The sequence below is a fragment of the Neovison vison genome, chromosome 3, assembly GCF_020171115.1.
Source record: "Neovison vison isolate M4711 chromosome 3, ASM_NN_V1, whole genome shotgun sequence".
Lineage (NCBI taxonomy): Eukaryota > Metazoa > Chordata > Mammalia > Carnivora > Mustelidae > Neogale > Neogale vison.
Window position 1 is genome coordinate 223561767 of NC_058093.1, and position 24073 is coordinate 223585839.

General features: G+C 48.0%; 2 protein-coding genes across 20 annotated transcripts in view; one reads left to right on the forward strand and one right to left on the reverse strand.

Moving 5' to 3' along the window:
• Positions 1 to 3469, forward strand: part of GIT2 (GIT ArfGAP 2) — a 58804-nt gene extending 55335 nt beyond the window's left edge. For all 16 annotated transcript variants that reach the window (XM_044244056.1, XM_044244060.1, XM_044244067.1 and 13 more), the window contains one exon: positions 193 to 3469. In XM_044244056.1, the coding sequence (XP_044099991.1) occupies positions 193 to 405 (213 nt within the window). In that variant the 3' untranslated portion in view covers positions 406 to 3469. The remainder of the gene's footprint in view (positions 1 to 192) is intronic.
• The window catches only part of LOC122903316 (trichoplein keratin filament binding), a 29175-nt gene continuing 5776 nt past the window's right edge, over positions 675 to 24073 (reverse strand). For 2 of the 4 annotated variants that reach the window (XM_044244074.1, XM_044244075.1), the window contains exons 5-13: positions 23809 to 23877; positions 22949 to 23122; positions 21915 to 22027; positions 21671 to 21737; positions 20575 to 20747; positions 19714 to 19795; positions 17900 to 18085; positions 17184 to 17327; positions 14721 to 16007 (exon numbers count right to left, since the gene is read on the reverse strand). In XM_044244074.1, the coding sequence (XP_044100009.1) occupies positions 15975 to 16007; positions 17184 to 17327; positions 17900 to 18085; positions 19714 to 19795; positions 20575 to 20747; positions 21671 to 21737; positions 21915 to 22027; positions 22949 to 23122; positions 23809 to 23877 (1041 nt within the window). In that variant the 3' untranslated portion in view covers positions 14721 to 15974. Of the gene's footprint in view, positions 739 to 14720; positions 16008 to 17183; positions 17328 to 17899; positions 18086 to 19713; positions 19796 to 20574; positions 20748 to 21670; positions 21738 to 21914; positions 22028 to 22948; positions 23123 to 23808; positions 23878 to 24073 lie in introns of those variants that run through there. The other 2 variants (XM_044244076.1, XM_044244078.1) reach the window with 2 other exon arrangements.

A 24073-nucleotide genomic window follows, 5' to 3' on the forward strand; every position in this document is an offset into this window, starting at 1 on the left:
GTCGGAACACATGGGCGTCTCTCACGCTGTGGGCCACCCAGCTTGCCGTGTCCTGAGCACCCCCACTGAGAAAGGGCACGATGAAACTGCGTGCCCCATGGAACAGCTTGAGCTGTCCTCACAGGAACGCTTGTCCCTGCACTTGGGTATCCACCATGCAGCTCACACAGGCGACTGTGTTCTTCCGTTCAGAAACCCAAGTCTGACACGGTGAGGACTTCCCTGCGCTTGCTGACATCCAGTGCCTACCGACTCCAGTCCGAGTGCAAGAAGACCCTCCCTGGGGAGCCTGGCCCGCCCACGGACATCCAGCTGGTCACGCAGCAGGTCATCCAGTGCGCCTACGACATCGCCAAGGCCGCCAAGCAGCTGGTCACCATCACCACCAAAGAGAACAACAACTGAACAGCTCAGTGCCCGGCCCTTGCATTTTCTTGGCTTTTTAAGGTCCACTTTCAAATTGAGACATGGAATTCTGCCAGTTTTTACAGAAACAAACATTTAATGAAAGTTTAGAACTTTTTTTAAAAAACTCAGTATTATTTTTGCATGTTTTCTAACAAATTTTCAACTATTAATTTAACCCACTTGCCTTATTTTGTGCCTGTTTGCCATTTTCCTCGCTGATGTTCTGTCGTGCTGTCAGTGACTGTTGTTGAGTTGATGGTCATAGTCCTCCAAATGCATAGTTTCATTGTTTCAGGTTTGTTAAACCTTTTCCATCCCTTTGAAAACTGCCTGTTTAGGGTTAATATTATAAATGAGATTTTTAGTGAAACATTTTCTGGGGAGAGTTGGGTTAAAAAAAAAATCCACCTCATCTATTCCCAAGCAAGCATTGTGCAATAAGCGAATTTTCCAGCCCTAGTGCAAGAATCTCTAAGTTTAGGGGGGTCTACAAACACGGATGTAGAGAAAGGACTTTGCTCCTCTCTAAAAGTAGTGTGACAGTCTCTCTTGGAAGGAAACAATGAACTGCTCCATTGCTTTTAACTGTTTTATCTTGTTAGATGTTCTTTTATTTGATGTTTCTGTCTGGATCCTCCTTCCCTTTTACCATCATCCTGAGGTCCCCGTGGTGCCTTGTGAGCTCTCATCCCCCACGTCCCCTGTCATTTTGTCATTTGGCTTTGTCCAGGTAGGAGTGCGGCCATGTTATCACGCATGGCTCAGTGCTCTGCCTTCCCACAGGAAACCAGATGTGTCATTACAAACGTGGCAAACGTGCCGTGTCCCACAAGCCATGACTAATTCTGTGCCACCCCATTCAGATATCACTGCCATAAACTGTGGGAAGAGAAATGACCTACTCCCTGACATGGTAATGTATCTCTCTCCCAGAACTCAGTTCCTCTAACCACTTAAAGTTTCCTCCCACGGCCTGTTTGGCACATCTCATCACCTTTAAGGACTTCTTATAAGGTAAGGTTTATACAATCTGATTTTGTTTCTCCTCCATTACCTCACTGGTACTTAAAAATTAGACCTCCTCTTTCATAAATTCCTCAGAGAGTGTGCTCTGACTGCCAGCTATCCTGAAGCTACAAAAGTACAGGTTTAGGTTCTAGAACATATTGACGTTGGTTTTTTAAACTGCTAAGACTACCTTTCTTGCTCTGAATGGTAAAGCATGTCCCTGTCCCTGATTCTTGTGGTGTTTTTGTGGACGGGAGGGGCCAGGCAGCATTGATGGAGATGAATGGAGTGGGCAGGTACAGAGCAGGGCCGCAGGACCAGTGGGGGAGCAGTGGCACACCCAGGAGGGACAGCAGCTCCCCAGCTCCACTTGGGCCACCTTATGGAAAAGTGGGCCCAGGGTTGACAGAGCTTTGATTTTTTTTTTTAAGAATAACCAGAAATATGAATAGTTTTTTTGCCATTTCTCTATTTATAAATGTTGGCAACGAAACATTCTCACAGCACACAGCAGGGATGAGCTGTGGTCTCTAGGCGACCAGCTCACAGATTCTGCCGAGGGGTCCTGTCCGCTGCAGTGGGGAGGCCACGCTTGGTTTACTTCCGAGCCTTATGTGTCCCCTGGCTGCCCCTACCCTATGTCAAGTTGCTGTTAGTCCTCATCTTACCCATACAGTCTGTCCCATAGTGCTTCATTCATACACATGAAGAAGTCAGAGTAATCACAGTTGCCTCAGTATGTGCTAAATAAGCCTGTCTTGTCACAGAACTGTTTGACCCACAAATATCTTCATAGCTTGACCGGATGCTGTTGTGAAGGAAGCACCATGATGGTGTTGGTTTACTAAGTCCTGGGGTGTGGATGCTTTTGCCAGATTTTGCTGCACTGAGTAGCCTGGGAAAAGGTCCACATCTCCAAAAGACTCATCCACTTGTCTGCACAATCCTAAGTGCCATGTTCCTGTCGGATGCTGAGGGGACATCTACCTTAAATTAAGTTCCAGCACCATCTGACAACATTGTCTGCGTGCTGCACATACTTCGCTGTCCCTCTTCCCCTTTCTGACAAACACCTGCCCTCGCGTTGGGCCCGTGCAGAGGCCTCGGGAAGGGCCGTCTTGAGTCGGTGCCTCAGCCTCCCAGGGAGGACAGGCTTCTAAATAATGAGTCGTCTGGGGTCGGGGGGGCGATGCAGCGGCATCTTTACTGCAACACTCAACAGGTGATGAAAGACCTTGTCTCTGTGCCCCTAGAGAAGGTCAACAAGTGCAGGGACCAGAGAGCGTTTCCAATCGCAAGAGCACCATAGATGTTTGCTCTGGGAACCCAGTGCCAGGACTCCACAGAGAGAAGTTCTGGGTGGAGTGAGATGCCTCCTTTGCTACCCTGCACATTTCCTCAGCCTCTTCTGCGACACAGTCCCACTGGCAAACCGCACCTTGCCTGGACGGCCATTCACCACCTTTTGCACATGTGTTCCATGCCTTGCACTAATGCCTGCGTTCTCTAAAGTCCTTTTTTTACTCTTCATTCTCAAATCATCCCCCACCCCCGGGCCACAAGCTGATAGGATGGAAGTGCACTTTATGAAACGGACACTTGCCGACCGAGACAGCTCCGCCCTGAAGTCCTCCTCTGCCTCGGAACGCAAATAGTTCTTATTTGCCAAAGAACAGGGAATCGGGCCCAAAGAGCAAATACAGCGTTTCGCACAATTGGAACCACAGACACACACCTCAGGAGTGACTGAAGCTGCAGAACCAAGAGTGAGACGAGCATGTGTCTATCCACAGCGGCTGTGAGCTCTCCAATCCTAGAATGTTCTCTCCCTGTGCCCTGTGAAAGGCACCCTTGTTTTTATGAAAGAAAATGCTGCATAGGAAAAACGAAATGCCTTTCGTTCAAATGTGTTCTATCCATGTGACCCATTATTCTGTACCTTTCATGTTTATTGTACATTCTATTCCTGTAATTATTGTACAACCCTGTAAGCGTTGTAAAATCGTTCTGAAATTTGTGCCTGCTAGTTATGCAATAAACAGGCTCTGCAGTATCTTTGTGGTAATGCTGTGTTTCCTGGCTGTTAGGTGATGTTTCCAGATTCTCCGCCAAAGTTTCAAGAAAGTTCTCCTGTAAGGTCATCTTTAATGAGACCGTAGTGAATATGTCTGCACCCTGGCAGCTCTTGTCAATTTACAGGAGTGAAGACCTTTTTCCCCCTCCTGCTTATTAGCAAGTAGCTCTCTTAAACGAAACTAGACATCACTGCGCTCCGTTGTCCACTCCGTTGATCTTATCATGATGTGTTCATTTCTGAACTTTATTTTTCAAGTTCAGCGACAGCCAGCCAGGCACGGTGCTCCCACCTCTTCTACCAGGTGAGGGGTCTGTAGGGTTACTTTGGTCTCTTAAGGCCACCAGTCTTCTAACTCTCAGAGCAAGGCCCATGGCACAGGTTCCCACAGGGATGGTGGGGTGTATCTGGGTTCATGGGGGCCACCCTCAGTCCCCAACAGTTGTCCTCTAGAGTGGTGACTTGGGGCTCTTCTCTCAAACAGAAGGAGCAGGGCATGGCCATCGCACATGCCTTTCCAAGCAACAAGGCTGGGGGAGATGCAGTATACTATGGGAGCCAGCTTGTCTGAGGCCCCATACACATCAGCTCACACCCGAAGGTTCCTCCTAGGCTGGGGTTCTCATGGGCACCCACATCACAGCCCCAGCAGGGCTCACTGGAACACAGTCAGGATCCCCGAGTTCCTGGCCCGCAGTATACTATAGGCCACTGCACCCTACCATGCACCTCCTGGCCATCTGCTTTTCATAATTACAACTGGCTTGTATTAGCTGTTGACTGTGCTAGGTGCTGTGCTGGGGTCCGGATGGGTATTGACTCCTGTAATCCTCACCATATCCCTGTGCAGCAGGCGGGAATGAGGACGGTTACTCCCCAAGCAGTTACGCTGAGGAGGGGCCTGTGAGTTGTCAGTAGTCCAGTTTGTCTTTCTCTTAAATGACCCAGTTGGGGGGCGCCTGGGTGGCTCAGTGGGTTAAAGCCTCTGTCTTTGGCTCAGGTCATGATCCCAGGGTCCTGTGATTGAGCCCCACATCAGTCTCTCTGCTCAGCGGAGAGCCTGCTTCCCCCTCTCTGCCTGACTCTCTGCCTACTTGTGATCTCTGTCAAATAAATCAATAAAATCTTAAAACACACACACACACACAACGACCCAGTTGGTTTTTCCTGCCCCTCCAGGACTCCAGGACTGCAGAGCCTCTTGGCCTCATTGGAGGTGAAACCAGGGGGGTGCCCCGTTTCCCCAGGGTCCATTTCAGGCATCAGAGGGGTGCCCATGCATGACATGAGACTATGGGGATAAACGCGGCACAGTCAGCTTGTGACTCTTAAGATGGGGCCCCCCAAGCAGGGCTGTCTCACCCTTGAGCCCTTGGGGGCTGGGACCCCACCAGCGTTCGCCAAATGACCCCTAGAAGGACAGTCCGCTGGCTCTCAAGGACCACGAGCAGTGCTTTCTCACCCCTGGGGCAGCTTCAACACAGGGACAGCTCAGCAACACCTGAGGCTGACCTGCTGCCCAGCAGGGTGGCGTGCAGGAATGTCGAGGAACCGGGCCCTGTGGCCCACAGACGCCAGGCAGAGGACACTGTGGTCTGTGCCTCGGCCAGCCAGCCACCCCACCAAAAACCAGGGCCATGGGAGGTGGGACAGACTCCCCCACAGCTTTACCAGGGCATGGTCAGCTCAAACACAGAGCAGGTTCCCCCGGGGTGGGGTGGGGGCTGCTGCTGGGAGGAGGGACAGGGAGAGGAGGCGTGTGCAAACCTCCCTCCTTCCCACCTCACCTCCATCTTCCCTCCTGCCTAGGTTCTTGCCACACAGCTTCCTGACTACACACCTTCCCAGACCCAAGAGATGGGAACACCTCTGCCCCATTTCCCCCAAATGCAGCTTATCTCCAAGGACCCGCCTCTCCTCCAAAATCCCTCTTCTTACCCCTTCCAGCACCTCCCCTCTTTTGGGACTCCTCTTTCCCTTCTCTTCCTTCTCAAGCACCCCATTCCCCACTCTTGTAACAGGGACCCCTGTGTCCTGCCCTCCCCACAACCAGCTCTGCACCCATCCCCCTCGGAACTCCACCCCTAGCCATGGCCTTTCGCTGGGGCTGAGTCCTGCAAGCCCCATATGGCTCATGGGCCTGGAACAATTTACAAACAAGGAAGATTTGAAGTCTAACTTGAACCCCCACTCTGATCCTGGATCTAAGGTTGGCCTGAGTCTCCCCTTGCTCCACACTTAACTATGGGCTTCCCTCTTCCAGCCCTCCTCTTCCCAGGCCCTGGCCCTTTCCACACTTCCCCACTGCACCCTAGCTATTCCTTTCTGAATGACGGCTGAGTGAATGCCAGCACATACTGTGCGCAGCCACCGTGCTCTATACCATTTCATAAAGTAGGGACTGAAACTACCCCTGTTTTGCAGATGAGGACACTGAGGCTCAGACCTCAAAGTACAGTTGGTGGTAGGGCGGGAAGTTAGAGGACAGGGCCTGTGTTCTTCATCACGGGGCTCTGCTGGCACAGTGGACCATCAAGGAAGGTGGCTGGAGGGATGGGCAGGTGACAGAGCTTCTGGAAGCAGAGGAGGATGAAGGCCAGCTGTGACTTTGGCAGAGGTTAAGGTGGGAGGGAGACATGCAGCAGGCTTGGTGGCCCTGCAGTCCTACCATTCCTCCTGCCTGGGAGTGGCGGAGCAGGAAGGCCCATGCCCATGTCTGTGTGGTCCCCTGCCCTCCCCAGGCAGGCTTAGAGGAACAGGATCCGCGTGACCACATGTGTGTTTCGTCTTTCCCCTCCTTACTTTTGCCACAAATATTTCCAGTCTTTTCAGTCTGTTTGAAATTGAAACTCTCGGTAACTGCTGCCCAAATAATAAGACTGATCTGTGAGTGGAGGATGTTGCCCATTTCACCAGTTTCCGTGACTCAGGGACCTCACAGATTCCGTGGTGACACACCCCGTCAGCCCTTCTGGGAGGAGCAGCCCTGGACCTGCCGCTAGAAGCAGGAGGGCTCCAGGGCCCAGCACAGCATGGACAGGGAGTTCACCCGTTCCCAGAGTAGGGAGAGAGAGCTCCCCACGGAGGCTAGAAGCTGGAATCTGACCTGCTTCTGCCAATTAAATCAAGATGAAATCCTACCCAAGTCCAGACACAGGGACCAGGGTGTGCAGGCAGGTTGTTTCCTAGGGGCAGGGAGGCCTCCTCTTGGCAGGAAAACAGGTCCATTTGGGCTCTGCGCTTTTTGTTATTTACCTTTAGCACATCCACATGTCACCCTTCTCCACATTTCACAGATGAACAGGGCCCAGAGAGGGGTCCCCTGGCCTCGACATAGTGGAGGTGGAGCATCAGAGAACCCAAGCACTTGGGCCACACCCTTCGTCCTTCACTTCAGCACTTCTGTTTGCCACCACCTCCCACGGGAGCTCTAAATTCAGAAATACGTCTTCCGCATCCACGTAGAATTCTAAAGTGACCACCTGGGTAGCTGCAACCCAGGTAAGAAAGAGAACACTGCCTTTCCCCCCAGGAGCCCCCATGGGCCCCTCCTTCCCCTGGACTTCAGTGCTCACTGCTCCTAGCTTTTGGTTCCATGCCCTGTGTGTGTTCCCGGACCTAAGTAAGAGCTGTGTTTTGTCTGGTTTTGAACATGTAAATGAACCCTAACTGTGTATTCTCTTCTTTCCCTCAATCTTGTGAGTCAGCTAGGTCAACGTGCATGCCTCTGCTAAGATTTTCCATGTTGTGTAGCATTCATGCATTGTATACACATGATTTATTTATCTAGTATTTTAGTGATGGAAGTTTCAGTTATTTCTAGTTCTTGGCTTTTTTTTTTTTTTTTAAAGATTTTATTTATTTATTTGACAGAGAGAAATCACAAGTAGATGGAGAGGCAGGCAGAGAGAGAGAGAGGGAAGCAGGCTCCCTGCTGAGCAGAGAGCCCGATGCGGGACTCGATCCCAGGACCCTGAGATCATGACCTGAGCCGAAGGCAGCGGCTTAACCCACTGAGCCAACCAGGCGCCCCTCTAGTTCTTGGCTCTTAAAAAACTCTGAAAGGTATGTCTTTTGGTACATGTAGGACTATACTTCTGTGGGAGATATATATGGACCTGGATTGTAGAGAACGTACATCTCCAAATGTGTAATGCTGTTTTTATCCCTTTTTCCAAAGTGTTGTACCAGCAGAATGTGAGACTTCCCATTGTTCTGCATCTTCATGAACACTGATATAAAAGCTGTGTCCATTTTGTCAATCCAGAGGCACCTGCCTGGCTCAGTCGGTAGAGCATGCAACTCTTGATCTCAGGGTTGTGAGTTCAAGCCCCACATTGAGCGTAGAGATGACTTTAAAATAAATCTTTAAAAAAATTTTTGTCAATCCACAGGGTTTATGGTAGCATCTCAGTTTCAATAAGCATTCTTGGACAATATTGCTGTGTGTTTTTCCGGGTTTATTCGCCATTTAGATTTCCTCTTTCGTGAAATGCCTGTTTGAGTGTTTACCCATTTTTCAGTTAGGTTCTATTTTTCATTATTCTTCATAGGAGTTTTAAAAATGTTTTGAACATTAGCATTACAAACATCCTTTAACATTTCTGTGGCACATCTTTTCCTTCTTAGGTGTCTTTTGAAATAAGGTGTTTGGAATTTTTTTTTTTTTAAGATTTATTTATTTTTAGAGAGAGCCTGTGAGTGAAGGAGGAGGGGCTAAAGGGGAGAGAGAGGAAGAGGGGAAAAAAATCCCAAGCAGAGTCTGCACTGAGTAGAGCCTGACCTGGGGTTCAATCTCACGATCTAGGAGATCACAACCTGAGCCAGAACTAAGAGTTGGATGCTCAACTGACTGAACCACCTAGGCACCCCTAAAATAAGCATTTTATTAAATGTAGTCAAATTTATCGGGCGCCTGGGTGGCTCAGTGGGTTGAGCCACTGCCTTCGGCTTGGGTCGTGATCTCAGGGTCCTGGGATCGAGTCCCGCATCGGGCTCTCTGCTCAGCAGGGAGCCTGCTTCCTCCTCTCTCTGCCTGCCTCTCTGCCTACTTGTGATCTTTCTCTGTCAAATAAATAAATAAAATCTTTTTAATAAATAAATAAATAAATAAATGTAGCCAAATTTATCAATCTTTTCCTTATGGTTTGTGTTCCTTGTGTCTTAAGAAACCTCCCCTCCACTAGACCATTATGTCTTATTTTGAAATAATCATAGATTCACAGAACAGTTGCAAAAATTGTAGTGGTCCCCTGTGCCCTTTGCTCAGTTTCCCCCAATGATAACTTCTAACAAACTGTAGTACAGTATCAAGATCAGGATGTGGATATCGGCACACAGACCTTGTTCAGATGTCCTGACTTTATATGCGTGTGCCCCTAGGCTAGTGTGCGTGTGTGTGTGTGTGTGTGGTTCTATGCCGTCATATCCACATGTCAGTTCCTGTTGCCTTCACACCACAGTGAAGACAGACCTTCTGTATCACCACAGGCATCTCCTTCACGCTGCTCCTTGAGAGTCACACCCTGTGCCCTGGCAACTGTGAATCTGTTCAGCTCTGCAACTCCGTCCTTTCAAGAATGTTATACAAATGCAATCACAGGACATGACCTTTCAACACTGCCTTTTTCGGTAATACCCCTCCAAGTTGTTCAGGGACCAGGGGCCTCAATAGAAGCCCCAGAGGCCATCGTAGGACTGTGCCTTCACCAGAAACCTCCCACATCCATATTTGGAAAAGAGTCCTTAATTTTCCCTGCCAGTCGGTAGGAAGTATCTCTTTAAGGAAAAGAGGCACAGTTGTTTAGTTTTGTCAGTTAGTTTTGTTAATTATCTCTAGAATTTGCCTTTTTCGGTTTTTTAAAAAACATTTCCTCCCTCAAAGGTTATATTCTCTGTGTAAAATACAGAAAAGCACCCAAAATGAAAAATAGTCATCATCCCAACTTTTAGAAATACCAAGAGAGTGTTTTGCTTCCTTAAAGGGGGAATTATATAAATGCTGCTTTTGAATAACGTTTTTTTAATTTAAAAAAATTTTAAGTAATTTCTAGCCCAACATGGAGTTCAAACTGATGACCCCAAGATCAGCTCTACCAACTGAGCCAGCCAGACGCCCCTCTTTGGGACAACTTTTCAGTTTAACACAGCATGAACATTTAAAAAAAAAAAAAGGCATTCCATTTTTTTTCTTTTCTTTTTTTTTTTTTTTAAGATTCATTTGACAGAGATCATAAATAGGCAGAGAGGCAGGCAGAGAGAAGGGTTAGAGTCAGATGTGGGGCTCGATCCCAGGACCCTGGGATCATGACCTGAGCTGAAGGCAAAGGTTTTAACCCGCTGAGCCAGCCAGGTGCCCCAACATTTCATTTCCTTTTTTTTTTTTTTAAAGATTTTATTTATTTACTTGACAGAGAGAAATCACAAGCAGAGGGAGAGGCAGGCAGAGAGAGAGAGAGGGAAGCAGGCTCCCTGCTGAGCAGAGAGCCCGATGTGGGACTCGATCCCAGGACCCTGAGATCATGACCTGAGCCGAAGGCAGTGGCTTAACCCACTGAGCCACCCAGGCCCCCCTTATTTCCTTTTAATGCACTTCATAACATCCCAAATTCAAACAGTCTCCTAGTGTTGGACATCCAGGTTATCAGTTTCTGCTATTATAAATAATGCTGTAAGAAACATCTTTATCCTAATTCTATTGTTCTTTTCTGGGCCAGGAGGCAGCATGGCACATTCAGGGAGGGCCCCTGGAAGGCCTTCTCTGGGAGGCCATGAAAACTGACTCTTGGTCTAAAGATGCAGAGGGACGCTGTTGAAGAAGGTGGGAGATTTTCATTTTAGGTGTGTGTTTGTAGAAGATCTCTGACTGCAGGATGGAGAAGGAAGTGAGGTGGATGGGTGACTTCAGACAGAACTCAGTGGTAGCCATGAAAGTTAGGGGCAGAGGGAGCAAAGCAAATGGACTTGGAGGTTGCTGGAGCTCAAAGTAGCAGGACTCAGTGCCCCTAGGCTTATGGCTTCTGCAGCTGGCAGGATGGATAGGGGTGCCACTCACTTATCTGAGAACACTGGAGAAGAGCCAGTGTTTTTACTGTTGTTTTGTTTAATGATAGGCGTTTAGTAGGAGAGATCATTTGCTAGTCTTGTGCTGAGTTGGAGGTGCCTTTGAGATGCATATCGAAGTAGGGATACAAAAGGGGTGGTAGATATAGGAGTCTAGACTAGAGATACAGATCTAGGATGTTCTAATGGGTAGACAGTGCTGGAAGCCATACGCCTGGCTCACATCATGTAGGAAGGGCCTGTGTGGTGAAGAGAAGCCTGGGCCTAAAGGCTGTCACTCCTTGGGTCACAACTGACAAAGGCCAGAGTGACAGCAAAAGTGCCCAAAGAGAACCCTCTTACATTGTTGGTGGGAATGAAAGTTGGTGCAACCACTCTGGAAAACAGCATGGAGGTTCCTCAAAAAGTTGAAAACAGAGCTGGGTATATGACCCAGCCATCGCATTACTGGGTATTTACCCTAAAGATACAAATGTAGTGATCCAAAGGGGCACGTGCACCCAAATATTTATAGCAGTGATGTCCACAATAGCCAAACTATGGAAAGAACCTAGATGTCCATCAACAGATGAATGGATTAAGAAGATGTGGTATATATATATAATGGAATACTATGTAGCCATCAAAAGAAATGAAATCTTGCCATTTGCAACAACATGGAACTAGAGGGTATCATGCTTAGCAACATAAGTCAATCAGAGAAAGACAATTATATGATCTCCCTGATATGAGGAAGTTGAGAGGCAACATGGAGGGCTTGGGGGGTAGGAAAAGAATAAATGAAACAAGATGGGATTGGGAGGGAGACAAACCATAAGAGACTCAATCTCACAAAACAAACCAAGGGTTGCCAGGGGGAGGGGGTAGGGAGAGGGTGGTTGGGTTATGAACATTGGGGAAGGTATGTGCTATGGTGAGTGCTATGAAGTATGTAAACCTGGCAATTCACGGATCTGTACCCCTGGGGCTAATACTACATTATATGTTAATTAAAAAAATTAAAAAAAAAAAAGAAAGAAATAGATATCATTAGGCTAAATGGACAGTTTGAAAAAATGAAAAAAAAAAAGTGCCCAAAGAACCTCATTTATATTGTCAACCTGGATGGAGCAAAAAAGTATGTTAACTGTAAGCCTGTTACATAATGTATATGTTAACTAGAGTAGAATTAGAAAAAAGGAATTCAACAGAGAAAAATCAACAAAACCAAAAGATGGTTCTTTAGAAAGATCAATAAAATCAATAAGCTCCAGCCAGGCTAAGACAAAAAGAGAGGATACAAATCACTAATATCAGAAATGAAAAGGGGACATCACTACAGATCTCATGAACATCAAAATCAAAATGACAATAAAGGAATACTATGACCAACTCCATGCTCACAAATTGATAACCTAGAAGAAATGAACTGATTCCCTGAAATACTTAACATGTCAAAATTCAAATAAGAAGAAACAATCTGCACAGGCCTACACCTACTTACGAAGTTCAATCAATAATTAATAACCTTCCAAAAATAAAGTACCAGGCTGGCCTAGATGGATTCACTGAAGAATTCTACCAAACATTTAGGGAAGAACGTATACCAATTCCCCATAGGTTTTTTCAGAAGATAAATGCAAAATCCATTCTGTGAGGCCAGCATTACCCTAAAGCCAAACCTAGGCAAAGACATTACCAGAGAAGAAAACTACAGATCAATCTCTCTCATAAACATAAATGCAAAAATCTTCAACAAAATATTAGCAAATTGAATCCAGTAGTGTATAAAAAGAATTATATACCACAACCAAGTTAGATTTATCCCAGGTATGCAAGACTGTTCAACATTCAAAACTCAATTAATGTAATCCATCACATCTACAATCTAAAAGGGAAAAATGACATCATATGAATAGATGCAGAAAAGACCTGTGAGGGACGCCGGGTGGCTCAGTGGGTTAAAGCCTCTGCCTTCGGCTCAGGTCATGATCCCAGGGTATCAGGATCAAGCCCCACATTGGTCTCTCTTCCTTTCTCTCTCTGCCTACTTGTGATCTCTGTCAAATAAGTAAATAAAATCTTTCAAAAAGAAAAGAAAAGACAAGATCTGTGGAAAAATCCAATACCCATTCGTAATAAAAACTCTTGGCAAACTAGGAAGAGAGGGGAAATTCTTCAACTTGATAAAAAAAAAAAAATCTACAAAAACCTATAGCTAGTATCATACCTAATGGTGAGAAACTCAAAGCTTTCCCACTAAGGTCAGGTACAAGGCAAAGATGTCCCCTTTCACCACTCCTTTTCAACACAGAAGTTGTAGCTAATGCAGTAAGAGAAGAAAAGGAAGTAAAAGATACAGATCAGGAAGGAAGGAATAAAACTGACTTTGTTCACAGATGACATGATCATCTTTATGTACAAAATCTGAAAGAATTAACCAAAAAAACTTCCTGGAACCAATAAGCAATTATAGCAAGGTTATAGGATAGAAAGTTAATGTACAAACATTAATTATTTTCCTACACACTAGCAACGAAGAGGTTGAATTTGAAATTAAAAACACAGTACCAATTACATTAGCACCCAAAAACAATGAAATACTATAGGTATAAATTTTTTAAAAAATGTATCAGAGCTATATGAAAGAAAACAAAATTCTGATGAATGAACTTTTACAAAGATATATTTCATTCATGTTCATAGACAGGAAGATTGTTAAAATGTCAGTTCTTCCCAAACTTGATCTACAGATTCAATGCAATCCCTAGCAACTGGCAGGGAGCCTGGCTGGCTCAGTCAGTGGAGAATGCAACTTTTGATCTTGGGGTTGCAAGTTCGAGTCCCCCATTAGGTACAGAAATTACTTAAAAAAAAAAAAAAAATCCAGCAAGTTATTTTGTGGATATCAACAAACTGATTCTAACGTTTATATGGAGAGGCAAAAGACCCAGAAGAGCCAATACAATATTGCAGGAAAAGAACAAATGGTACTACCCAACTTTAAGACTTAAAGCAACAGGGCGCCTGGGTGGCTCAGTGGGTTAAGCCGCTGCCTTCGGCTCAGGTCATGATCTCGGGGTCCTGGGATCGAGTCCCGCATCGGGCTCTCTGCTTGGCAGGGAGCCTGCTTCCTCCTCCTTCTCTCTCTACCTGCCTCTCTGCCTACTTGTAATCTCTCTCTGTCAAATAAATAAATAAAATCTTAAAAAAAAAAAAAAAAGACTTAAAGCAACAGGAATCAAGACAGTGGTATTGACTATAGAAGCTTATGTACCAGCGAAAGAATAAACAGATCAATGGATCAGATTAAGGAGGCCAGAAATACACTGACAATAAATACAGTCAACTGATCTCTGACAAAGGAGCCAAGGTACTATGATGACACAAGTATTCTTTCAAACAAATGGTTCTGGAACAACTGGACATCTACGTGACCAAAAAATGAATAAAGACACAGACCTGACACCCTTCACAAAAATCAACTCGAAGTATGTGCTGAATGAGCACGAAGAGTGAAAACACAGAAAATAAGAATTACTTTAATATTAGTAGTGACTTCAGCACCATCTGTTCCAAAGGAACTGAACTTCATAGAAGAACCTGTGAAGAATAATCTAAAAAACACTAATTTTACAGGGCACAGAAAAAGGTGCTAGAAAAAAACAGGAAAAAGAAAAAGGTGCTTAGAAACAACATGGCCAATATACATACATGATCGGAGAACAAACTACACATGAGAGAGGAGGACTCTGGGCTATGCTGGAAGCAGTAAGGCAAGGGAAGCTCGAAACTTAGAGACTATTATTTTGGCCGAGTTTGGAGAGGAAGCATTTACATGAATTAGAAGATTGGCATCACAAAAAAGGCTTCAAAAACAAGAAATTTGAAAATAAGAAATAGTAAGATATTTACGTGCCTACTTACCAGGCATTCTGGCCACATCAAATCTATAGTGGGGCTAGTAATTTCCTGTGGTTTACTTAAAAGAGGATCTAGTAAAAATAAGAGGGGGAGATACGACCATTTCCATAAGAAAAAACTGATATAGCCTAGAAAATGTGAGCAGTCGTAGGAAATATGCAAAGCTATAGGACATGTGGATTAAGTCAGTACAAACCTTTCACTCTACAGGGCCCACATGGCAACAATTACTAAAAGCGACAGTAACAAAGCCAGGAAGACTTGCTGTCACACCAGAACTTTATTTCACAATAAATGAACATCTGAACAGGGGAAGCAAATACGAGCAAGCATAATGAAAGTGGTGCTCAGGAGATCATAGCCAAAGAAATTCAAGACAAGAAAATGAAAAATATATCATTTTGTTTTATAGCACAATGGATGTAGAAGGCAATGTAGCCCTTACACACAGGAGTTTTTCTAATAAACTCTGGTTTTTAATAACCTGGCATGTAGCCCTATAATTAGCTGTAATTTACTGAGACGTGCAATCTTAAATACAATATAATAAAACTGAAACCTCAGAGGAAGAATCTGAAAAAAAAAATACAAGTCATAAAAATATGATTATTGCTGCAGGGATCTTGTACTCCTTGCAGAGATGAATCTAGAACTCTGTCACTTTAATAGAACAGTGGGAAGAGGAAGTTCTGGCCTATCTGGTTGAGTGTGATCTACTTCTTTCACGCTAAGGGCTCCTTCCTCTGGGCACAGAGGCTGCATGCTGCCAAGACCTTCCCAAAACACGAGAGGTCCAAAGTGTCAGCCAAAAGGTTAGCCACCCAGGTGGCCTTTTGAGGCTCCCTTCTGGGGCTAAGTAACATCCACGTTGGGATCACCCACACAGGGCTCTCTTTGGGAATTCTACCAAACATTTCCTGAAGGAGGAAAGGCCCACTTCTTGCCACCTTTCCAGAAAGCATCTGTGGAGCACATCAGACTGTCTCAGAGTTTCATAGCTTTTTTCTTCCAGAAAACAAGACATGATCCTTGGGGGACCACTAAATTAATAAACCCTGAAATAAACTGCATCAAGACTTACGAGTCTGTTCTCAACAGAATAATGAAATTAAAATAGCAAGTTTAAAAACTGAGAAACTTCTCCCAGAGGGACTCTTCACTGGAGGTTGACAATTAGCGTGAGGCAACAGGAAACCATATATCCTGCAATAGGACATACCCCACAGCTCCTAGCGCAGGTGCAGTCTAGGAGGGGACTGTGTGACAGCACTGTCAGCGTGTGACTACAGGAGCCCCATCCTTGGATATGAAAGGCAGGAAGGGGCTTCCTGCTGGGTGCTGCCTACTCACAACACCTTCATCTGGTGAGGCCCTTGCTCTGTTTAACTGTGGACCTGAAGAGGCTCACTGAACCATTTCGCAGTGACCCGAATATTCGACCGGAACGCGGTACAACTGTCTGGTGCCTGCTATTGAAGGCCTCAGCATCCCTCTCTCTGGGCTTATGGTACCAATGGAGTCAGTTCCAAGCAATTCTGGGATGTCCATAGGGCTGAGGAAACAAAGAAAACACAAGTCTGAGAAGATCGGCAATCTCAGGAACACTGGGAATGAAGCCCAATTTAAATAAGAACTAAAAGCGCAGTATAAATAAATGGCTTTTTCATTTACAAGTGACAAAACTTTGGCCCTAAGCCATAACTAAGGCATTTTATTTTTTTAAAAAGAAATTTTTCATTTATTTGAGATAGAGAAAGAGAACAGGAGCAGGGGCGCAGAGGGAGAGGGAGAAGCAGACTCCCCACTGAGCAGGAAGCCCAATATGGGACTCGATCCCAGGACCCCAGGATCATGACCTGAGCCGAAGGCAGCAGCTTAGCTGACAGAGCCACCCAGGCGCCACTATCCCTTTTTTAATAACACGTCCACAGGCACTCTGTGAAGCCTAGTCCCGGGGCACTCACCGATCCATAGTCAAGTGAGTTGAGAACATGTTGTTCCCTGCACCTCGAGAGCCCCAGCCAGTCAGGACAAAACAGTGTAGGTGTAGGACAAAACTGCTGCCAGTGTAGCACCTGCTCTACCTGCCTCGATGGCTTCCGAGAGTTATCTGACCATGAAGGAGCCAGTCTCGGTCCCACAGCACTTCAGAGTGCCAGGGGGACCAGAACAGCCGTGCTACAGCAGCAGTGGGGTGACACGCTTGCTGGGCTGTCCCTTGGTTCCCGGTGCTCTAGCTGTCAGCTCCCTGGGAAAAGCATGCCAGCCTCTGCTTCTCTGTGCGCCCTGTGGTGTCCTGCCCAGGGGTGACTCAAGTACTTTGAGAGACAGGGAAAGAAGGAAGGAGAGGAGAGGATCACAGAGTGGGGAGGGGGCAGGTAGAGGTGCTGAGAGGAAGGGAAACCTGGGCTCCGCCATGTGCACAGCCAGGACCTGGCACCACTACGCCGGGGCTCTCAGATGGCTCCCAGCCCCAGAGGGGGCCACATGGCCAGCAGCTCAGCACTCAGGACCCGAGCAAGACCATCTCAAGCCCAAATAAGAACTGGAAGAACCACATGTTAAGGTCCCCTACTGGCCAAGAAAGGGAGAAACAGAGGAGGAACGAGGAAGAACCGGCGCTGGTTGGGAAATGGAGCCGAACACAGGGCTACAAACAGGCCTGGAATGGCAGAGGCCAGGCCGAGTGATGGCTCAGCAGCGTGGCCCATCCCCTGCAGACTCCTACCTTGGGCCGGTAGCCCCGCTCGGCCATCATCTTCGCTTCCTGCTGTAGCAGGGTGTCGCTGAGCTGCTCTGCCCGCCTCGCCTCTTCTTCTTCCTCCTCCTGCTGCTGGTCCTCTTCCCATGCCTGCAGCTGCCGCTGTGCAACCTGGCCACCGAGAGCACAGTCACCCAGGACAAGTTCCCAGGGTGGAGCCCTGCCTTGGATCACGAGGGGAAGCCCGTGGATCTGTGCCGGCTGGACAATCCCAGCTAAGGAACAGTGCTGGCGAATGCCGCAAGAAGGAAGGGCAATTACGAGACTGGAAAGACAAAAGCTCTGGGTGTGCCCATGTACTTAGATCATTCTGTGCTCCTATCAGGTCCAAAACTGAATAAACTGTGCCCCAGTGAGCCGAAGCCTGGCAGATGCAGACAGGAAAGAGAGAGGCTGGCCAGGCATGACAGTCTCGCTCCCACACTGACAGAGGACCTAGAGTAAAGCTGGAACTAATCAGGAGGATTGGGGTTTCAGCTAGAAAGGAAAAGAGACGCACTGAGCCCATTAGTGTGGGCTTCTCGGAAAAGGTCCTACTGCCAGGCCACGGAAGAAAGTCAAGGGTCTCGGCATCCCGTGCCAGACCGGGGAGGGGCCACAGCGAGGCCTGCTGCCTGTAGCTCACATCCTCCTGGCTGAGGCTGCCTCCCTCCATCACCCCCCGCACCCCCAGCTGAGCCCACCTGGGCCTCCAGCTCCTGTTTCCTGGCCGATTTCAGTTCTTCACTCTCCTCTTTCTCACGGCGAGCTGACTCTCTTGCTTCTTCAAGATTTTTAATAAGTTGCTCCCTGTGTCTCAGGGACTCCTCCTGTGCTCGTCGGTTTTGTTCAAGCTTTTCTTGTATTTGTTGTTGTCTTCCTGTCAAAACCTACCCGCAGCAGGAAGGCAAAGAGCAGATTTTAGCGTGATGCTAACAGGTACCTGTTCTGCTAGCCCCAGCCTTGTCCTCAGTCTCAGGGCTGAATATGCCAAGTGAAGCCAAGTCCAGATCATAGGAGTGGCCCACACAGTGTCAGCCCTGCCTCCCACCTGTCCCCACCACACACAAAATGCACACAGACTCTGTGGCAGGGAGAGACAGCTGGGCACCAACAAGGTTAGAGGGGATGGAGATCCCTACCCAGGACGGAAAAACATAGCAACAAGGTTGTGAGTCTCACTATCCATCAGTTCTAGAAAAAGAAACAATAAACCACGCAGATGACCAGAGACAGAGTCTGGGTCGCCCCCTCAACCTTTTGGATTTAAATGTACTGCTCAGAGTGCCAGAAACCTTCTGGGTTTGAGACCTGGCCTCACCACAGGATAACATCCAGAGCACAGTCAGGCCTGGAGAACCAGGAACAGTGGGAAGCCACCTCCCACACCCAACAATTTTGCTCCCTGGCAGAGACACGTAAGTGGCCACAACGAGGAGGAACATTTTTAATAAGAAAACAAAAGGTACTGCAGAGTATGGGTAGTCCCAAAGTGAGAGAGCACCACTGGGAACCTGACTCCTCATGGATTCCAAGATGACAAGCAGAAAATTAATTTCCATTTTAAACCACTTTAACATCCTTTTTTTTTTTTTTTAAAGATTATTTATTTATTTGTCAGAGAGAGAAAGTGAGAGCACAGGCAGACAGAATGGCAGGCAGAGGCAGAGGGAGAAGCAGGCTCCCTGACGAGCAAGGAGCCTGATGTGGGACTCGATCCCAGGATGCTGGGATCGTAACCTGAGCCAAAGGCAGCCACTCAACCAACTGAGCCACCCAGGCATCCCCACTTTACCTTTCAATACATGGATAATGAAGGCTTTTCTCTAAAAGATTTCCTTTTTTAATTTTTTTTTTTTTTATTATGGAATCTCTACCCGCAATGTGGGGCTTGAACTCATGAGCCCAGGATTAAGAGGTGCATGGTCCACCAACTGAGCCAGCCAGGAGCCCCTAAAAGATTTCCTTCTAATGGGGGTATTGCTCATGTGCATTCCTTAACGCCGACAAAGAAAACAGCTATGTTCCTCCAAGAATCCACCTCTCGTTACACTCGCCAAGAAAAAAATACCCTAAATATGGAAAACGGAAAGCCTGATGCACCAAGATGTTCACTGCAATGATTCTTGTAATGCCTCAAAATTAGGGGAAGGGAAAAAAAAAAAGAGTACCCCCAAGAAAGGAATAGAACACAGACTATGTGATATAATATGCAGTTGTCAAAACAGCTCCAAGACGTGACAGTATGTTAGAATGCTTGAAATCAAACAGCGTGGTATGAGGGAACACACAGAGACACAGATCATGCACAGAAACCCAAGTGGTCGAAGGAAACCAAGTAATGGTGACTGTAGGTGCCAGGGGTCTGAGTGACTTGGTATTTACTTCCTGTACTCACGAACTGTTTTCTACTAAGTTGATACTACTCTCATAACGACAATACAAGTCTCTTTAAGATAACCAGAGAAACCTGCGTTCCAGAACATTTGGCAGGGTATGTGCTCGCAGCCACGATTACCTCGCTCATCAGTCTGTCTCGGGCGCTCCTCTCCCGGGCCCACTCCGCCTCTCTCTTCTCCCACATCTCCTTGGCTTCCTCCCTGGAAACACAGAGCAGATGATAGCAGGCTCCTTGCCACCATTGATGGCAGAAGACCACAAAAGAACCCACAGGGCTCCGCACACACATCTCCTGTGGGGCCAACCTTCACACCAACTTCTGCACCCAACTCTCCACAGGTGACAATTACGAACAAGCTCCCGGATACTGTCCCTTCAGTAAGTGCTCTGGGCTGCCTGTCACGCTCCTGCCTCCTTAAAAAACACAACTGTGATGACCAGCACCCAGGTGACTGCAGAAGTCAGGACCCTGGAGAGAGAGAGGAGTCCTGCTGTGCCTGAGCTCTGTCACCTTGCTCCTGAGGTCACTGCTGGCTCACATGAGAGATAAGCAGTGGGAGATGCGAGTCCCCCTCCTCGAGTCCCAGGGATGTCAGGATTCAGTAAGATGAGGACTGGAAAGCGCTCTGCAGTGTCTGACCCACAATCTGTGCTTAGTAAACGTGACTTTTCAGTTGATTATTTCAATCTCCTAGATGAATTTTTAGGGTCCAGAACCATCTGTAGTATTAGCATCTCCACAGTTTATAATAATTTCCCATCAAATTTCTAAAATTTTAAATGAACAGTCCCTTACTCTAAACCCTAATGATTTCTTCAGGGAAACACCCCCAGAAGCCAGGTCTGTTAGCAAACATGTGCTCCTCACTATGGACAGCTGAGCAAGGGCAGAGGTTTCAGTCACAAGGGAGACCCCCGTGGTCCCTGTGCGCCTGTGAGGACCAGAGTAGAGGCCAGGAGTGTCAGTGCCACCTCTCACCTCAACAGCAGCTGCAGCTCTGCCTCCCGCTCCCTCTCCAGCTGCAGCTGCTCCTCGATGACCTGTTTCATCCACGCTGCGTCAGCCAGGGCCTGCTCCTTCTTGGCCAAGTGCATGCGCTGGTTCTCATCCTCCTTCTCGAGGAGCGCCTGCAGGATGTGCTTGTCCGCCTCCTGGAGGGTGGACGAGGAAGCACAGCGGGGGCAATGGGAGCTCTTTTGTGGCCCCAGCCTCCCACTCCCACAGCCCCTCCCTCCTGCACTCAGCACAGAGAGCAGACATTCCTGAGGCTTCCAAGGGTTCCGGAGAGAGAGATGGGAAGAGTCAGTAAAATCACTTAGGGATGGTTTTAAACAACACAGGAGAGACCCAGGAGCTTTCCCTTTCCAAGGGAGACCCCTCTGCCACCACACGCATGTCCCTGCCCTTGGACAGGCCTGGCAGCACAGCTTTCCAGAACACTGTTGGGCAATAGTCTCACTTCTGAGAACAGACTGGAGACCCAAAGGCACAGAGACCATGTGCACAAAATGCTCACTGCAGCCATGCTGTAAGAAGAAAACCACAGGCGACTGCGACGGAACGGGCTGTGATGCACACTGCTACAGCGGAGTGCTGTGCAGAGCGAGGGGGCTCTGGAGGTCCTGCTACGGGAAACACGCGCTGGAGAAAAGCGGCGTGCCGGCCCCAGCACAGCACTGCTGCCACCCCTGGCCCACCTGACTGCTGCAGACCAGGTTGGAGGCAAGCAGGCTTGCTCATTCACTTTCCCTGTCTCTGCATCACTAGGGAGCCCACGGACAGCTAGTACAAAAGAACAAGCTCACTCCCAGTATGAGGTCTTCCATTAGGTAAATACGCTGAGGAATGCCACTTCAATTTTTAAAGAACCCCACTGGTCATCTCTCTGGGCATCCTGTCAATGTATCTGGGAGGAGACCACAGCAGACCCCTCTGGGGAGGGGCGGGGACTGTAGGGCTGAGCAAGGCGGAATCTCCCCCGGGGTCTTATTATGAGAGCACACCCAGCTACTGAGCAACAGAAAGCATCTTCTTCCAAAGAGGGTGAAGAAATGCCAGGCTAACCCAGACTCACCAGTTCCTCTTGGATCTGCTGCGTACGCCGATTGAGCTGCACATTATACTGATGTCTCAGAAAGCGTCTAGAAATGAACAAAACAGGGGCTGCCTTCAGTGTCTCATAAACAATTACTGGAGATCAGACAGCTGCTTACTACAGACTGTGTCCTCTCTGGTTTGGGATACCCATGCACGTCTGGGAGAGTGAGAGGCTCGCCCCTCTGGCCAGGGCAGCCACTGGGGGCCCTGCTCACACACACCCCAGCTCTGCCTTCTGCCGGAAGGCTGCCATCTGCTTCCTCTCTTCCTCCAGCCTCTCCAGCTCCCACCGCTGCTTTAGCAGATTCTCTTGCTCCTTCTTCAGTTTGGTGGCCTGTGGTGACAATGACAGTTAAGTCCAGTTAAGGTCATCAGAATCAGAGCTCCCTTCATTCTTCATCTGTATTTTCACCAAATGCAAGGCAACAGGGCTGGCCTGGCGGGGGGCAATCAGAAACCCCTCCCACCTCTGGGCTCTGAGCCCTGGGCCCAGCTCACTCATTTCCTGCAAGAGCCTTTCCCGGGCCTGTGGACAAGGATGAGATCCATGCTCCATGCTGCCACAGGACCCTGCACTCGTCCATGCCTTACTGTAACTTAACCTGTCTCCCCCACCCAACACAGCTCCTGCCGTGAGGGCCAGAAGCTTTGCAGGCCAGGGCTGTGGGCCCTGCTCACAGCTGTTTCTGGAGCCCAGTGCAGTGCTTGGCATCAAGCAGATCATGGGCATTAAGGACCTGTTTCCTGAATCACTTGGGCCTGAGGAAGGACAGGCTTCCCCTCGTCTGAAAGGGAAGACGCAGCCCAGGAATCTAGCTCAGGGCAACTGCATCCTCAAAGAGCCTCCTGAACTCCTGAACCAAAGACCCTCACAGTTTATGCCTTGAGATCCCCAACCTGCTAGCTGAGGAGAGGTGTAGCTGTGTGCTAGAACATCAGACTAATTCAAGTCTACTTAGTGCCCTGGAAAATCCAAGTTCTAAGAAGGTCCTCACACAGCCACTCTGGAAACACACCTAAGAGAAGTACTCTCTCCATATCATGAACATTCTAGAATCTAGGCATACAACCTAGGAGGATGGAAAAACCACAGCTGGGAATACATGTGAAAAGGGAGAACCCAGCATTGTTATATTTCTAAGATTCATCCCTTCCCCCCCGCCCTCCCGCATAGGACCTTCTCAGCACAGCTTTCTAAAACGCCATTTTCTAACGACAGGCAGCTGCTAGAGAGGAGCCAGGACCATGCCCTCACCTCCTTCTCCTTCAGCTTCAGCTCCTCCATCTGCTCGAGCAGCGCCTCCGCCTGGAGTTTGCCCTCCAACTGCCTCCTTTCCTCTTCTGCTTTCATCCGCTCCAGCGCTTCCCTTCGGGCCCGTTCATACTCATTTTCATACCGTTTGTTCTCTTCCTCTTTGGTGGCTTCTTGCTACGTGGACCCAAAGGAACCCAGGTCAGTATCTGTAACGCGGCCAGCAAAGACCCAGGTCCCCACAGCTGTTCCTCATTTGGATGTGTCTGCGCCAGAGTAGGTCATCATGCCACTTATCAGCTGCGTGACCCTGGGTGAGGAAGCACCTTCCTGGGCTGTTCTCATGGTGAGAAGCATGGGTGGGATGCTTCCCTCAGAGACGACACTGAGGAAAGACTCAGCACAGAGCCTGGCACAGAGGAGGGGCTCAAGAATGTTGGGGTTCCTTCCCCTTCCAAAAGCCAGCAAAATACTCTCCAAAATTAACCCAGAGACACAGCTGCAGGTTCACAGAGGTGTGGACTTTAGTTCCCAGAGGGGCTGCCGTAAGCCAAGGTTGAGAGTTTACGATGCAAATTACATCAAAAGAGACAGCCAGCAACAACAGTGACCTTTAAGATGTGCATTCCACCTGCCAGTGGCCCATCCTGGTCCTCTGTGTGACTCTGCCCCTGAGAATGAGCACAACGGATTGTCGTATGTGTCAGAGCAACCGCTGTTCAGTGTTAGCATTTTACATCAACTTTGATCAAGTCTATTCCTGGATCAGAGTCATTAACATCGAACACAAGAAAACTTCAAGGCCCTGGAGACAGCATGCCCACCACAGCACGGAGGACTATTTCCCAAGCCATTTACCACACCTGTTTTTTTTCTTCTTCCTGCATTTTCCAAGAGTTTATCACATGCTCCTTGTGCAGGGCTGATTCAATCTGAGGGTGAGAAGGCAGAGAAGATGAACTTCCTCACTTGCTCACGTGAGAGACGTATGCTGCAGGGTGCACAGGCAGTGGCCCTAAGTTCCCCACTCGAGGATGCAGGGAGGCCCAGGTACCTTACAGGGGAGCATAAGGGAACCCCAACATGGACAGTCCGAATGCCAGCCAGTTGGTGTTTACTGACTTAAAG